The sequence below is a fragment of the Denticeps clupeoides genome, chromosome 3 (assembly GCF_900700375.1).
Source record: "Denticeps clupeoides chromosome 3, fDenClu1.1, whole genome shotgun sequence".
In the NCBI taxonomy this organism is placed as follows: domain Eukaryota; kingdom Metazoa; phylum Chordata; class Actinopteri; order Clupeiformes; family Denticipitidae; genus Denticeps; species Denticeps clupeoides.
This window is the reverse complement of record NC_041709.1, coordinates 18,795,048-18,811,398: the sequence shown is the minus strand read 5'-3', so window position 1 is coordinate 18,811,398 and position 16,351 is coordinate 18,795,048. Positions and strand designations below refer to the sequence as shown.

The following is a 16,351-nucleotide window of genomic DNA, read 5'->3' as shown; positions in this document are numbered from 1 at the left end:
GTGAATCTTAGGCATGTTTGCAGAGGTCTAGTTGCAGTTGATGTGAAGGTCTAGTGTACTGGGCTTCTTTTTATACACACAAGACACCTGATTGATCCGTTATTAGTCACAAGTGAAGCTCATATGACACGGCGACAACACTTATGTCTTTGCAAAAATTGACTCAATGGGTGTTAAAAAGCTCTGAATATTAGAATACTTTTTGACAGTTTCGTTTTGCACTGAAACATTATTACAAAAGCTGTTGGGAATAAAACGGGCCATTTCTTGTACAAAAATCTTGATTCTAAATATATTTCAGCAGCACTTGAGGTCAATTTGTACAGGACTGTAGATTTAAGTGAATGGTCTGTTTGTGTGTCAGATGGCAAGAAAATGGCAACAGCAGCATACAGGTGGGAACTGGCCACACCCACATCTTCCCAGTAGATGGAATGCAGAACCCAAGAAGAGGCAAATCTGGCACAACCTCAGGAAACCGATGTGCCCTCCAGACAGAAGCCTCTCTGGACTTTATAAATCTCAGGTCAGGTTTTCTACCATGAAGTCACAATGTGGCAACGTCTGCAGGAGCCTGAAATGAGAATTAAAGCAGAGAGTTAGAGGTTTTGCCAGCAGCTTGTGAGTCAGTGTTATTGCACCAGAGTACTTTTTTAATGCATAGCTGTAGGCACAGTATACTGTGTCCAATAATTTATTGGATTTAGTGAGAAAATACACAGCGTTCCAAATTGTTATGCAAATTGTATTTAAGTGTCAAAGATGAAATATTTCGTTTTTCACAATTCTCACAGTTGCGTTGGCTCACTGGAATCAATCTCGGAAACCTGTGATGATTGTTTGCCAGGTGAGCCCAATTAATGGAAACATTACTGAAGAAGGATGCTCCCCATTATCAAGCAGACCATTTTTCAATCAATACGGGAAAGAAAAGAGATCCCTCCATTACTGAAAAGCATGAAATAGCCTCTGACTGACCCCTTTTCTTTCACGGTGCAAAAAGAAGAAGAGTAACATTGAAACTGCAAGCAGCGTTGAACAGGCCCTCGTCCGCTCACTCACCGCAAGATGACTACTAACCATAACTAATCATAACATCAGACCACCTGTCCTGTCTCTCTGCCTCTGAGCCCTTTTCAGTGTGGTGAATACATGAATACAGACTACCTGTTCCATCTGGCGCTGTCAGGGACACAAATAAAAATTTGAGAATAAAAAAATATTTCTTCATGTAAGCACACGCCCATGGGGCAACAGGTGACGGCACGTAAGAACACGATCATTAGAACACGGCTGCCCATAGCAAAAACGTGTGTGCTCATATGTTCAAAGATTCACAAAACGAATCAATTGTGGGGAATATGAAATAAAACCGTGTGTGGTGTTTCTTCAGCAAGACGACGCCGAATATGGCCCAGAATATGGCCTGTGAAATTTGAGGATGTTTGGTTCATGTTTACCGCCCTAAAATATATTTTTTTTATTCACAACTTACATGTAATTTTGTTGCCTTGCCATTTCAAGACTTTTGAGTTATCAAAAAAAGCTTCTCAATTTTAACTTCTTGTCCTCATACTGGCCAAATTTGGAGCACATTCAACAAGCCATCTAGGACCCTTGTTTCGTTTGCCATGGATAGGTAAATTAAACAATCAATATTACTTCCTGTTGTATGGATTTAATTCATGTGCTTGGGCCCTAATAATAATAATCTTTAGGGATAAAATAGGGCCTCGGCAAAGCATATTATGTTGTAGTAGGAATAATAGTAATAAGTAACTTTCCTATGAGGCCACTGTGTAATTAGACCTAATTTGCCTTTACCTGCTAATGCAGAACCATCTCAAGGATGATCTGGGGAAACAGGAGGCACCCAAACTCAACTTTGAACTTTATGACAAAGGCTGTGAAACTTATGTACATGTGCATTTTTTATGTAAAAATTATGTTAAAAAAATCATTTTGGAATAAGGCTGTAACATAGCTGTAACATAACAAAATGTGGAAAAAGTGACGTGCTGTGATTACTTTCTGGATGTACTGTATTTCTCGTAGTGCTTAGGTGTTAAAACATAAGTTATGGATGTTTCCAGAAGAATCCTTCCAGCACCTGACATCACAAAATTGTGTAGTATAATTTAATATTGTAATCAACACACAATCAGCATTTACGGTGCAAGACTTGTTGATGAAAGATTTGTTGGTGGTTAGAAATGCATCGAATACAGAAAATATCCAGCCAGCAGCTGTAATGTGGTCAGAAGCAGTCCACTGATGAAGAAATAGAAACTTTATACGGCAACTGCTTGGTTGTCATCTGTTGCTATAGCAACGTGTGAGTGTCTAAAATTGTACTACGACTACAATATAATTATAGACCGGGCCAAAACAAATTCACAGAAGGTAAGAATTCTCACAGTGAAAACTGTCAGACTCCAGCTTGTTTTTTTCATGATTGTGGAAGGGGGCCTAAGGTCTAAGAGCATGAAGTTTACTTTGTGATGACTCTATAACTGAAGCATTCATTCACTTTTAACACAATGTTTGTACAAGTAGTGGGAGGACCTTGGACCTCTGCCTCTGGGTTTGTGGCTAGAATCATATTCTGAAACATCTTCAGAATATTAAAGCACAGCAGGTCTTTCATGTGACCTGCATGTCTTTCAGTTGTCTTGCGGGGTCTGCCTGACCTGGGCTTGTCAAAAACGTCTCCAGTCTCTTCAAATCTTTTTTTTATCCTCTGCTCTTGACGCTGAGACACATTGAAGGTGTCTGCCACATCAGCAGTGGATCTGGTCTTCAGCCTCTTGATAATCAACACTTTAGTCTCAGGGTGAATCTTAGGCGTGTTTGCAGAGGTCTAGTTGCAGTTGATGTGAAGGTCTAGTGTACTGGGCTTCTTTTTATACACACAAGACACCTGATTGATCCGTTATTAGTAGGGCTGCACGATTTGGGGAAAAAGACATATTGCAATTATGGAGATCAATATTGCGATATGCGATTGCGATATGATAAAGGACACTTGCTTGTATAACAATGAAAAGTCGCATACAAATTACTAATAGTGAAATGTTTAATTTCGAAGTGAAACATACAAACTACTTATAACAACTTGAAATGCCCAGTGCTTTCATACAATATTCTACAAAAATTAAATAATCACAAAAAACTCTTTACATTACTGTCGAACAACAAACCCTGGTAAGGCTAAACAACTGTTTTGATTATATTTGGCCATTATAAAATCCCGTATTATAGTTCTAACGTTTAACCAAAACGTTGTTTGGAGGCTGACTTGAACACAGGGATGCATAGCTTTGCTAGCTTAGCTAAGGTTAAGATGTGTAAACTGAGGTGAATTTCTTTAGGAAACCTTCAAAGTTTGAGAAAAGTTAACTAAACAGCTAAGAACAGTCTAAATAGTTAATCCCTACGTTTAGCCAAAACGTTGTTTGGAGGCTGACTTGAACACAGGAATGCATAGCTTCGCTAGCTTAGCCTAGCTTAGCTAAGGTTAAGACTTATAAAATGAGATTTTCTAATGGCCAAATATATTCAAAACAATTGTCCAGCCTTACCTATGAAATGTAATCCCCGGGATCTGGTTTGGAGCGTACAGCGGTTTGTACAGCCCCAAGCAGCACAAGAGTGAGGTATTTTTATGCACTTCTCTTCATAGCAGAGCCTATCGCAATATGGCCGCGACGTTGACATACGATGCAGCTCATCATGCGGCGTCTACCCATATGTCTATGCGAGTCACGAATCTGAGGCCTCCATTGAACCAAACACGTCACATCCGACTGAAGTGAGACTTCAGCTCGCAAACTTTAAGAGAATGAGAGAATGGATGGGATATGTTGCCGATTCAATCCATGTACTAATCATTCAAATCGCAGCTTTTTGCGTTCATGTAATCGCACAGACTGACATCGCGATTACGATTAGATTAATCGTGTAGCACTAATTATTAGTCACAAGTGAAGCTCATAAGACACAGCGACAACACTTATGTCTTTGCAAAAATTGACTCAATGGGCTTTACAGGGGTCTCCTCAGACCCCTTGTGAGACCATATGCTGGTGTGGTTGGCCCTGGGTTCCTCCTAATGTAAGACAATGCTAGACCTCACGTGGCTGCAGTGTGTCAGCAGTTCCTGCAAGACTAAGGTATTGATGCTATGGACTGACCCACCCGTTCCCCAGACCTGAATCCACGTTGCACCACAGACTGTCCAGGAGTTGGTGGATGATTTAGTCCAGGTCAGGAGACCATTCGCCACCTCATCAGGATCATGCCCGGGCGTTGTAGGGAGGTCATACACACTACTGAGCATCATTTTGACTTGTTTTAAAGACATTAAAGTTGGATCAGCCTGTAGTGTGTTTTCCCACTTTAATTTTGAGTGTGACTCCAAATCCAGACCTCCATGGGTTAATAAATTTGATTGATATTTTTTGGTGATTTGGTTGGTGATTTCAGCAAATTCAACTACGTAATGCATTTAATAAGAATATTTAATTCATTCAAATCTAAGGTGTCTTATTTTTGTGACTCCTATTTTTTGAGCAGTGTAGTTCAGCTTCTGATGAATAAATATGCTGCAGCCCAAATTCTTTGCAACGCCCGTTTTCTGTTGGATCGCATAAATCTCCGAGTAAACGGATCTCCTGTAACACCAGTCAGGTGAGGGTGAAACAGCAGTGACGTCATGGATCCCCTGGACGGCGGACAACCGCGTTAAACGGAGATCTATAACGACTGCATACGTCAATTGCGGAACCATGTAAGGCAGAGAGCACAGCGGCTCTGCGGCGGGCTCACCCTCCGGCTGTGACCGTCGCCGCCGCGTCCGAGTCTCCGGTCTCCTGCTCCAGCGAACCCCCGCCGAGCGCGGAGACGGTGTTGCCAGCATCCATCTTTCAACTGTGGTAACCACGATTCGTTGAAACAATTTACAAACATATAAACAACAGTACAACACAAAAGGTAATTTCGTAAGGTTAAACATTCAATTTGAAAATATCAAAAATAGCACAAAAACGTTTTGCATGAATATACACACAGAGACGAAACAGCAAAACAAACAAACAGAAACGTGTCTCTTCCCAGTTAGGTATATATTGTCTACGTATAATAAGCGGACGTGGCAACAATGTTCAGAACAGTTTTGGACAAACGTCTCGCGAGAATTGAGACGGCACCGCGCGCCTCGCCCCTTACGAAACCGAAGCATCGGTTTTTCTGAAGATCTGCCAGAATGGAGAACCGTTCAGCATGTTTCTGGGGGGGTCGCTAAAGAATAGTGTGTGTGAATGAAGGTCAGAACAAAGAGCCCAGTACTCCAGGCGACTCGTCCACATTCCACGTATGATGGAACCTGCCCAGTCAGGTATATTACAAGAGACTAAACACAGAAGCGCTGTTTATTTATTCCTTATGTTGTTTTTCTGTTAGTTTCATGTGTTATCTTACCATTGTCCATTGAGCCAGGGTCTCTGTCCATGCAGTTCAGAACTGGAGCCCTGTCCTGGTACAACACACCAAGAAGACATGCTGGAATTCTGATTGGGGAAATTCACAGTCTTGCACTCTGGTTCTGCATGAATTTAATATTTCAAGCATGAAATAACTAGGCGACAGAGTTTTACAGATGATGAGAGTGATGTGATTGTCATTGTGAAACTCAACAAAGCATTTAACCACCTGAATCATTGGTAGGCAGCCATGAAAGGTGCCCGGGAGCAGTGCGTAAAAAAAAAGGGGGCGGTACTTTGCTCAGTGGCACCTTGGCAGTTCAGTATTCGAACCCACAACCTTCTAGACTACTCGTCCACTTCCTTACCCTCTAGGCCACCACTGCACCAAATGATGCATCAAACTTGCAGACGGTAAAACTCTCAAATTATACATGATAATTATAAGCAGAGGTACGCGCTCTGCATTGTGCACTTCCACCGTAGTCCTGACGTTGACCTCACAGAACATCAGCGATTTAGCTGAAAGAATAACAGATCATGAACTGTTATAGTTACATACTATAATGAAGACAAGACCTGATTTATACTTTTATTATGAGCAAACGTTTAAAATTGATCATTGATTTAAGATGAACACAATATTTTAATTTTAGTATTTTGGTTTCAGAGAGTGGTTCCATGGAGTCCAAGCAATCTGAAGCCAATCATGATTTCAGATGAGATGATGCAAAAAAGGGTTTTGTACAGGAGGAAAAAGCTTTTATGTCCTTTTACATTTTTTCGACCCTTTGGGAGATGTGGTCATGATCTTGGTCTTTGGTGGTCGTCCTCTCCTTCCTCCACCATGTCCCTGCCGATACGAGACTGGCAGGTTGTTAGGCACAGGTGGGTCACGTCCAGAAGGACAGTCAGGAGAGAGATGCTGCATGGAGTCTGACCAGGAGGGTGATGGTGGGTTGGCACCTGAGGTGAACCCCTGGGGAAGGGTGTAAGGAAGTGAGACACGTAGTGAACATGTGACGGGTGTTTGATGGAAGACACTGTCGGTGTTGGCTGATGGGTTGCTTTTGGGGTCATTATGTGTATCTGAGAGATGCGAAGATGAATCAGGATGGATGTGATTTGACAGTGAAGAAGAACGTTCTGGTGGTGTGAGCACCGCTAGAACGGGTCTGGGTAAAGTGCCTGCCATGGACCTCGAAGGTCCCATATCCATCTCTAGTCGAGCTTGCTGCACTGCGAGCAGGCCAGACAGCACTTCCCGGACATCCTTCAGCGCCTCTAAGCAGGACCGCTGAATGTCCAGGCTGGCCTGCTGAATGTGCAGGGTCTGCGCCAGGAGCCGGTTGTTCTCCCGTTGCCTGTCGAGAATGGCCTGCACGCGTTCTGGTGTCAGCTGTGCCGAGGGAGAGGGAATCGCTTGTTCTGGCTGCAGTGTTTCAGGTGGGGATGGAACAGCTGCTTCTCTGTCTGAGCTATCAGAGTCATCGTCTTCACCCTCCACTGAGCCATGAGAAGTCCCAGGACCTTGGTGAAAAGAAAAAAAAAAAATCTATGTTTTTGCAGCAGTGAATGTGAGGGCTTGACTCAGGATGAACTCTTTTGTGTATCTCTCTCTCTCTCTCATTATATACATACACACATACAGGGAAAATACATATTTCATCCCCTGCTGATTTACAAAGAAATGCTCAGTCCATAATTTCAATGGTACGTTCACGGTATAATCTAATAAAGCAACAGAGAGAACGATAACATAAAAAATAAAAAATAATGCATTAGTTATACATTAATTAGCATTTTCATGATTGAAACATCATAAAAATCCGTCGATGAGGAAGATTTCTGCCTCCCAGTTGTATTTGCTGGCGGTAAGGAGCTTCTGGACTAGTTACCGGCGTAAAACACCAAGTCAGGGCCCGGGTTCAAACTTTAGCACCGCTAAACGGTGACACCCCAACTTCTGATTGTGGTGAAAGGGCCAGTGTATGTATTTTTAACACACTAACCAGGGGCGCTGCTGATCACTCCTGGGCCCGGGACGGACAGCTTCATTTTGGCGGCGATCTTCTCCTCCAGCTCGGTGAGCTCTGCTGAGGCCGAGTCGCCCGTGCCGACAGCAGACGCCCAGGCGGGGGCGAGTTTGCCCTTCAGCTGGTTCTTGAACGCGTGCCACTTCTTCCGCAGCTCTTCCGCATCCCGAGGCCGCGCCCCCGCTGTGGCGTTTAGCTTCGCAGCAATGTTTGTCCAAAAAAACATGCGACTGCCTCTGGGTAGCAGGTAACTCCGCTCGCCAAACAGCACATCCCAGTGGTTCAGCACCTCAGTGTACAGCACCTCCTCCTCTTCTTTGGTGAAACGCCTGCTGTGTGCTTAAGTTTATAGGGAGAAAATGGGAGGAAAGTGAGATCTTTACCCTAAACACACACACGCACACACATACATACACCGATACATAAAAAAGAAACACATGGGAATATCTGATTTGATGCTGCAACATGGACAACATTACTGTAATGTTTCAGCGGTATAGTGGATACAGGAAAGTAAAAACCTCACCAGGATCAGGAGGGCGGGACATTAGGCATAGGGCGGGATCACCAGGGTGGGGGGATTGTATATTTGTGTTATTTAAATAAATAGATTTGGTATAATGCACAAATGTACTGTATGTTAGCTGAACAATTCACACCTACTGGTTTTTAATTCAAATTCAAATTTTATTTGTCACATACACAGTCATACACGGTATGATGTGCAGTGAAATGCTTTCTGCAACTGCTACAGACCACAGTATTGCAAATGTTGCAAGTAAACAGTGAACCAATATGCAAATATTGCAAACATAACCAAGTATTACACTTTTACGTCTTTAACATAAAATATGTGTAACTGGTAGGGTGAAGGTGTGCAAATGAGTTACAGTTTTTTTACAATGTTTAAGAAAGAAGAAAGAGCCATAAAAGAAAGAGCAGTAAGGGCAAAGTGATTATGTGCAAAGTGGTTTTGTGCAAAGTGGTTTTGTGCAAAGTGGTTTGTGCAAAAGAGTCCGGAGTGATTGGAGGTGAAAGTGCTGGAGTTCTATGTACTCTTGATGTTGAGAGCTTGGACAGCCTGCGGGAAGAAGCTCCTCCTCATTCTCTCTGTGTTGGACTTCAGGGAGCGAAAGCGCTTCCCTGATCGCAGCAGAGAGAAGAGTCCATTGTTGGGGTGGGTGAGGTCCTTCACTATCTTCCTGGCCCTGGTGCAGCACCGTTTGCTGTAGATAGATTGAAGGTCAGGGAGCTTGGTACGGATGATTCGTTCGGCTGATCGAACCACCCTCTGTAGGGCTCGCCTGTCCTTCATGGTGCTGTTCCCGAACCAGGTTGAGATGTTTCCCGTCAGGATGCTCTCTATGGTGCAGGAGTAGAAGTTCCTGAGCACCTTGGAGGGCAGTCTGAAGTCTCTCAGGCGTCTGAGGTGGTAGAGACGCTGCCGGGCCTTTTTCACCACGGTGTTGATGTGACAGGACCATGACAGGTCCTACGTGATGTTAACACCGAGGTAACGGAAGCTGTCCACTCTCTCCACTGGGCTCCTGTTGATGACAGGGGTCTGGTAGTTCCTCTCCTGCTTTGTACTGAAGTCCACTATTAGCTCCTTAGTCTTGCTGACGTTCAGGTGGAGATTGTTCCTCTGGCACCAGTTCGCCAGATTTCCAACCTCCTCCAGGTAGGCCGTCTCGTCGTTGTCAGAGATCAGGCCCACCACGACAGTGTCGTCAGCAAACTTGATGATGGTGGTGGAGTTAGTAGTGGCTGTACAGTCATGGGTGTACAGGGAGTACAGCAGGGGGCTCAAAACACAGCCCTGGGGGGCTCCAGTGCTGAGGGTGATGGAGGTTGAGACATGTCCACCCATCCTTACTGCCTGTGGTCTCCCGGTTAGGAAGTTGGAGATCCACTGACAGAGAGATGAGCTGAGTCCCAGGTGCTCCAGCTTGGTGGTGAGTGTGGAAGGGATTATTGTGTTAAATGCTGAACTGTAGTCAATGAAGAGCATTTTAACATAATTTCCCTTCTGAGTGTCCAGGTGGGTGAGTGCAGTATGGAGGAGATGTGATATGGCATCATCTGTGGACCGGTTGGGACGATACGCAAACTGTAGTGGGTAGAGTGTATCTGGTAGTGAAGAAATGATGAAGTCTCTGACCAGCCGTTCAAAGATCTTCATCACTACTGAGGTGAGGGCTACAGGGCGGTAGTCGTTGAGGGAGGCAGGATGGGTTTTCTTGGGGACCGGAACAATGATGGACTCCTTGAAGCATGTGGGGATCACCGACTGAGATAGAGAGAGGTTGAATATCTCTGTAAACACAGGTGCTAGCTGGTCCGCGCAGGCTCTGAGGATTCTCCCCGAGATGCCGTCTGGTCCTGCTGCCTTCCTGGTGTTCACTCTCTTGAAGGCTCTCCTCACATCATGCTCGGTGATGACGAACGCGTTCTCGGTGCTGGCAGTGTCCTCCCGTCTGCAGCTCTTGGAGCCACTAGCCGTAGCATTGCTAGCGCCTTTAGCTGCAGCCTCGAAGCGAGCATAGAACGTATTTAGCTCGTCTGCCAGAGACACGTCCGCGTTCGTCGTACCGGATGTTGGTGCTTTATAGTCCGTTATTGTCCGTAGTCCCCGCCACAGGCTCCTAGAGTCACTCTGTTCGAGCTGTGACTCCAGTTTCTTCCCGTAGCGCTGCTTCGCCTCCTTCACCGCTTTCCTGACGCTGTATGACGCAGCCTCCCCTTAGCTGGTAATATATATAGTTTATAGTATATAGTTTCATATACATTGCTATTTTAAGGCAGATTTAAACCAGCCACTGGGGATGCATATGGTGCATCCCAATCCCCCGGTAAATGGTGAGGGTTGCGTCAGGAAGGGCATCCGGCGGACAGCCAGATCAGTTGATCTGCTGTGGCTATCCCTAACAGGAGCAGCCGAAGGAAGGAGGAGGGGGGGGTTCGTTTGTTTTAGAGTCCGTTTTAAAATGATTTTATAGGGTTTTAAATCACTGAACGGCTCGGCTCCAGCCTATTTGTCAGACCTTCTCCGTTCCTACACTCCACCAGGTACTCTCAGGTCTATAGTCTATAGTCAATAGTCTCAGAGACTATTGTCTGTTCCTCGGTCACATTACAAGCTGAGATGCCACAGGGCGTTTGCAGTGGCCGCCCCACGTCTAGAGAATGACCTACCAAAAAAACCTCACTTTTACACCCTGGCTTTTAACCCTGCATGATGAAGTGCTTATACAGTGTTCTTAGACAGTGTTTTATGTGGCTTCTTATCCAGTCCTTGCTTAACTCTTTTAATGTGCTGTCTTAAATATTCTCTGTTCCATTCAAATTGCTGCATGTTTTATTTTATTCTGTTTTTCTTTTGTTCTTCATTTTTGTCCATGTCTGTTTTGTTCCTGGTAATTTAACATTTATTTTAATGTACAGCATTTTGGTCGGCTCCTTTGTTGTGTTAAAGTGCTTTATAAATAAATATGGTTGTTGGGACAGATTTATTAATTAAACTGACAAACCTGACAAATATCCGTTTCTTACACCATTTGTGAACAAAACAGATAGAAAAGCCATACATGGAAATTCGAATAAAAAGAAGACATTTACCAGAGCCAGCGCCACTGAAGTCCAGCCCAGATCCATCCTTCTTCATCTTTGAGGCAATCTGCTCCTCAAACTGGTTAAGCTCCGGTAGGGTTAAGTCTCTTGGACAACTGGACGACAGGATGGGATCCACTTTGGCCTTCAGCTGTTTTTTAAGGGCATGCCACTTCTTGCGGACATCCTCCCCATCTCTCACTGCCACTCCCGACGTTGAACTGACCTTGGCTGCGATGCCATTCCAAATGGAAGCTCGTCCTCCCCTACGCAGGAGGTAACTGCGCTCCCCGAACAGTTCCTCCCAGTGGTTCAGCACCTCCACGTACAGGATCTCTTCCTCCTCGCGGGTGAAACGCTTGTTGTAGACTGAGTGTGGGGAACAGAAAGAAAAGTCAGCACTCTTCGTAAACTATTAAACGCGTAAATGATCTATCATTTTATTTCATGCCAGTCTGTGTTGAAATGTACTTTTTCCAGATGGTCTCTCAGTTTCTTGGACAGCCGCTGGTAAATGTTTGGTCAGGTCACCTAAAACCAGAAGAGAAACGCAAACTTTATAAATGCACGATACAGTACATTGACTGTAAATGTAGAGGTCCATGTAGAGGTGGTGGAAAATAGTCATATTCCAATGGGAAATTTATTGATCCACTCAAAGACATTCTCTGCAGTCCCACTTTTCTTCTCAAAATAAGGTGCCAGTCAGAAAAAAGACAGAAAAAAGATTTTAAGGACAAAATATAATGAAGAGTGTCTTTTCAGCAAGTGGCTTTTTATTGACTAAACTAATGTTTAAATACGAACCATCAGTCAACTTGCCGCCTTCTTGATTAGATACTGCTCCTCTCATTTTGGAGGCCACTGCCTCTTCCAAGTCGGTGAGGTCGGGTACCGGAGTTTCTCCCCAGTCAGCATTGTTGGTTGCCTCAATAACGGCGAGTTTGGCCACCAGCTGATTCTTCAGAGTGTTCCACTTTTTGCGTACGTCATCGCCTTCCCGGGATGTGAACGTGGCCCCTAACGTGGCTGCGATGTTGTTCCAGACCGAAGCCCGACTGCCCCGGGGCACCGCGTGTCTCCGGTCACCAAACAGTTCATACCAGTGTTTCAGAACTTCCTGGTACAGAGCGCTTTCCTCCTCCCTGGTGAAGCGCTTTTTGTAGGCTAGAGCAAGAGGTTAGAAAAGAGCACGTTGTGATATGGCAAGAAAATCTATCACGATATACTGAAACTGAAGACACCACAGATAATAAACGGTTTAAAATACAAACATCATGGTTAACCATGACTATCACTGCCCTCCTCGGCTCCGTTTTCAGCCAATACCAATAATAGCTATCAGAACTTGGTCCTCGAGTTAAATAAAAGCCCACCCGAACTAAAATCTTTATCTAATCAGATTCGTGCCTAAATAATTGAACATCAAGCAAAAATAAAGAAAAAAAAAAATTACTGACGCGAGAAATGATATGAAAAGTAAACCTTATTAGTCATTTAAAACATAAAATTTATTTTAGTTTAAACATTTCTTTTTTAACTTCTTTGACCACATACATTTTCTCTTTTACTTCCTTTCCCTTTCTTGTTTGCACTGCTTGCTTTCCTCTGGTGTGGGCAGGGCTTCTAGCTATCGGTCAGCAATTTGAGTGACAGCTTTCATAACTTTCACATCACGTTTTTCTTGCAGCACAACATGTTTAATTTTTGCTTAATATTAGAAATGTTTCGTTCAATAATTTTGCTCCATAAATTACATAATAATGCGTAGATCGCGTATTCCAGCATAACACAATACGTCCAGCACTAGCAGATGCAACATATACTTACAATTTATTAATGAGGTGGTAGTAGCCTAGCGGGTAACACACTCACCTATGAACCAGAAGACCCAGGTTCAAATCCCACTTACTACCACTGTGTCCCTGAGCAAGGCACTTAACCCTGAGTTACTCCAGGGGGGGGGACTGTCCCTGTAACTACTGATTGTGAGTCGCTCTGGATCAGGGTGTCTGATAAATACTGTAAATGTAAATGTAATGATGAACAAGGACTATGGACGCTTCTTCATCCCTTCATCCCCCAAACTCACGCTTCTAGCAATGAACAATGTCTGGGGCACAGAGCTGTCACTCAAATACTTTCATATTATGTTTTTATTGCATCACAACATGTTTAATTTTTGCTTCATATTAGAAGAGTTTTGTTCAATAATTCTGGTGCAAATCTAAATGCGTAATCCACACATACATACATTATCTCTCTCACATTCTGTCATGTTCACACTTCTCTCCAGTGCACGATGCACACGCTACTGTCTCGTGTGCATGCTCTAGTTTCTGGGATATTTTATTTAATTTGTGGGAATCAGGGAGCCACTATCACTATCTGCCTGGACCAACAATTACATTTTCTTTTTTTTTGTGGGGATGTTTAGAATTGCTTAACATGTTAAAGATTCTGAGTTGCGTCAATGGTTTTTATGGCCAAAAAATATATTAATCTAAGAAATGCAAATTGAACATTAAAACAGTGAACTGCTTTAAAAAATATTACCTAAAAATCCACAACATTCAAATTAAAACACTTGACGTTAAATGATTAGAGCATGTATTAGACTTGGAAATCTAGAGGTCGATCTGCCTGTATTTATGGACTTCTGTAATAAACACGAGGTCAAATTTGGTCACCCTGACTGTCTAACATTTTATATAGAAATATATTCTCTAAAAGATGAATTTGACAATGTAATGTGATGAGTGTGAGCAAAGACACGAATTAAGGCCCCGCCCCCCGCGTGACCGTGGGCAGGGCGGGTCATCTGCACACCGTTCCCATTCCGATACGGCGCAAAAGTGAGCCGTGAGGGCCGCACCCACTCTGCGCGGCGTGCAGGCGTCTCGGCAGTTGCGCCACCCGTGGAGCTAAGGCACGTTCGAACTGACCGGTCCGCGCGCTGTCCAGGGAGCATTCCTCCTCTTCCTCCCCCGGATCCTGCGCTCCCTGCTCGGCCTTGACGTCCAGCTCCAGCTCCTGCGGCTCCGACTTGCACTCCGGCTCTTCCTGCAAGGAAAACCGCGTTCAAACACCCAAAAGCTCCGCGACCAGACGGAAACGCGTCGTTACTCACTCCGTCCATCGCAGCCTGGAAGGCGCGGGAAGGCGGCGGGCTTTTTCCCGGACACGGGTTGGGGCGTGTTCGCTCTGAAGTACGAACACGCCCCGAGCAGAGGCCGTTCTGCCAAGCGCATTAAAGAAAAGTTACGAAGACGACATTCAAACCGTTTCATTCCGCGTGGTTCTCATTACGTCCTTCTAAAGTAAAAAAAAAAAGTATTCAAACATTCTATTAACAAAGAGAGTGAGAGTCGGGGCTCTCAGGTTTTGAAGTTTGTTTAAACAGATCGCACGGACATATTTTGTTGTTTTAGTAAAACAGAAAAAAACCAAATAACAACAGAAAACACCTAAACAAAAACGCATAAAATATTCTGCAGAGCTCCGCCCCCTCACTCACGTTCTCTTCTGGAACCTTCGTATTCCCGGGAATACCGTAATGACGCTAGTAACACTGGAAAACGCTGCTTCTCGCTTCTCTGCATTCAGAAACCGCTGGAATTTTTTGTACATGTAATTTAAAGGAGTTTTGTTAATGTTTAGTTTTTCTATTTTCTTTTTTTTTTTTAGCTAAAAAAGCGTTGGATTTTTACAATTTAATTGAACAATTTTAATAAACGATTGAAGCGTTACGGTAATTTAGGAGCGAGAAATACAACGTGTGGCGTCTGAGCGTGAACTAGAGTGTGTGTTCTGGATTTACAGAAAAATGACTTTCTTTTTGATCTATAATCTATGTTGGAGACAAGGAACTAGATACTTTGCTTTTTTTGTAGGTGGGTTATTTTTTCTGCCACCCAGAAGATGAAATATATGGGGCAGTGTTGGCCTAGTGGGTAAGGAAGCCAGGCGATGGAAGAAGCCCTGGTGTAGAACCATGGGCACCTGCACTTGGCCTCTGCTGTTTATGATGCAACTCGAGCACACCTTGATTCCTCGGCTCGTTCCGTATTGTTAATGTGTCCAGTCCATGCGGGCCTCATTACACTACACTGTACCTCATCTGACCATTTTTTTAATGTAAGCTTTACTTGCACCCCCATGGCTTTTTACCTAATTTCATACATTCCAACCTGTAATTGAAATGTTTTAAAATCTTATTTCATGTGATAGATCTGCACAAAATAGCCTGTGAAGTTGGTAAATGTAAAATGTTCAGTGGCCACCAACTGCTTTCAGAGTCACATATGTTACATCCCGGTGGCGTCGGGCCATAAGTTTCCACCTTTGTGTGTGTCTAGAGATCTTCGACGTGTATTTGGTTGTGTAGATTAGGTTTCTCTGTGTGATTTTTACCTCCCTCCCTTTGTTAGGCCTCTGTAGTGTGTGTTTAGTTGTGATGAATGTCTTGTTGGTTACTTGTATATCGCTTCGCTTCACTGTAAATAAATGCACTTTTGTACAGTTTGTTAGCTGTCGTGTGTCTCTCTACCCTTTTCCTAAACCCATCCTTGTCACGTTCCTCTACACCGCTAGACGAGGACGTGACGCATAACTGGTGAAATGAAGCCCACCGAGTGAAAGACCCTAGAGGCGTCAACACCACTAAGTAAGAGGCAGCAACCTGTGAAGACCATGGAGCATACCAAACAAGTCAGGTTTGGGTTATGAAAAAAAATAATTTTAACTATTCCTCAGAGTACATCAAATCCATCATCTCAAATGGAAAGAACATGAGACCACAACAAACATGCTGCCCCCAAAAGGGGCAGTGGTGGCCTAGCGGTTAAGGAAGCGGCCCCGTAATCAGAAGGTTGCCGGTTCGAATCCCGATCCACCAAGGTTCCACTGAGGTGCCAGTGAGCAAAGCACCGTCCCCACACACTGCTCCCCGGGCGCCTGTCATGGCTGCCCACTGCTCACTCAGGGTGATGGGTTAAATGCAGAGGACAAATTTCACTGTGTGCTCTGTGTGCTGTGCTGCTGTGTATCTTTCACTTCCCCCTAAAGTGAACAGACTGGGCAAGAGGGCGTTAACCTGAGAAGCAGCCCAGAGACCAAAGGAAACCCTGAACAAGTTCCACGGGAGTATCTGTCCATAGATCACCATTATTTTCCAGCACTGCCTTAACTCTCTTGGGACTGGTGTTCACTAGAGCTTCCCAGTCT

General features: G+C 44.2%; 1 protein-coding gene across 1 annotated transcript; it reads right to left on the bottom strand.

Moving 5' to 3' along the window:
- Positions 1 to 6,058: 6,058 nt before the first annotated feature.
- LOC114786362 (uncharacterized) lies at positions 6,059 to 14,659 on the bottom strand. Its single transcript, XM_028973417.1, has 8 exons — positions 14,643 to 14,659; positions 14,256 to 14,363; positions 14,071 to 14,188; positions 11,933 to 12,292; positions 11,597 to 11,656; positions 11,135 to 11,494; positions 7,493 to 7,855; positions 6,059 to 7,010 (listed from the first exon to the last, which is right to left on the bottom strand). The coding sequence occupies exons 2-8, from the start codon at positions 14,262 to 14,264 to the stop codon at positions 6,244 to 6,246; spliced, it is 2,037 nt and encodes a 678-aa protein (XP_028829250.1). The 5' UTR covers positions 14,265 to 14,363; positions 14,643 to 14,659; the 3' UTR covers positions 6,059 to 6,243.
- Between the last annotated feature and the right edge of the window lie 1,692 nt (positions 14,660 to 16,351).

Coding starts and splice junctions, on each gene's coding strand:
- LOC114786362 (XM_028973417.1), bottom strand. Junction 11,495..11,596: donor TGAGAGACCATCTGGAAAAA/GTACATTTCAAC, acceptor CCCCACACTCAG/TCTACAACAAGCGTTTCACC. Junction 7,856..11,134: donor CTTCAGTGGCGCTGGCTCTG/GTAAATGTCTTC, acceptor TATAAACTTAAG/CACACAGCAGGCGTTTCACC.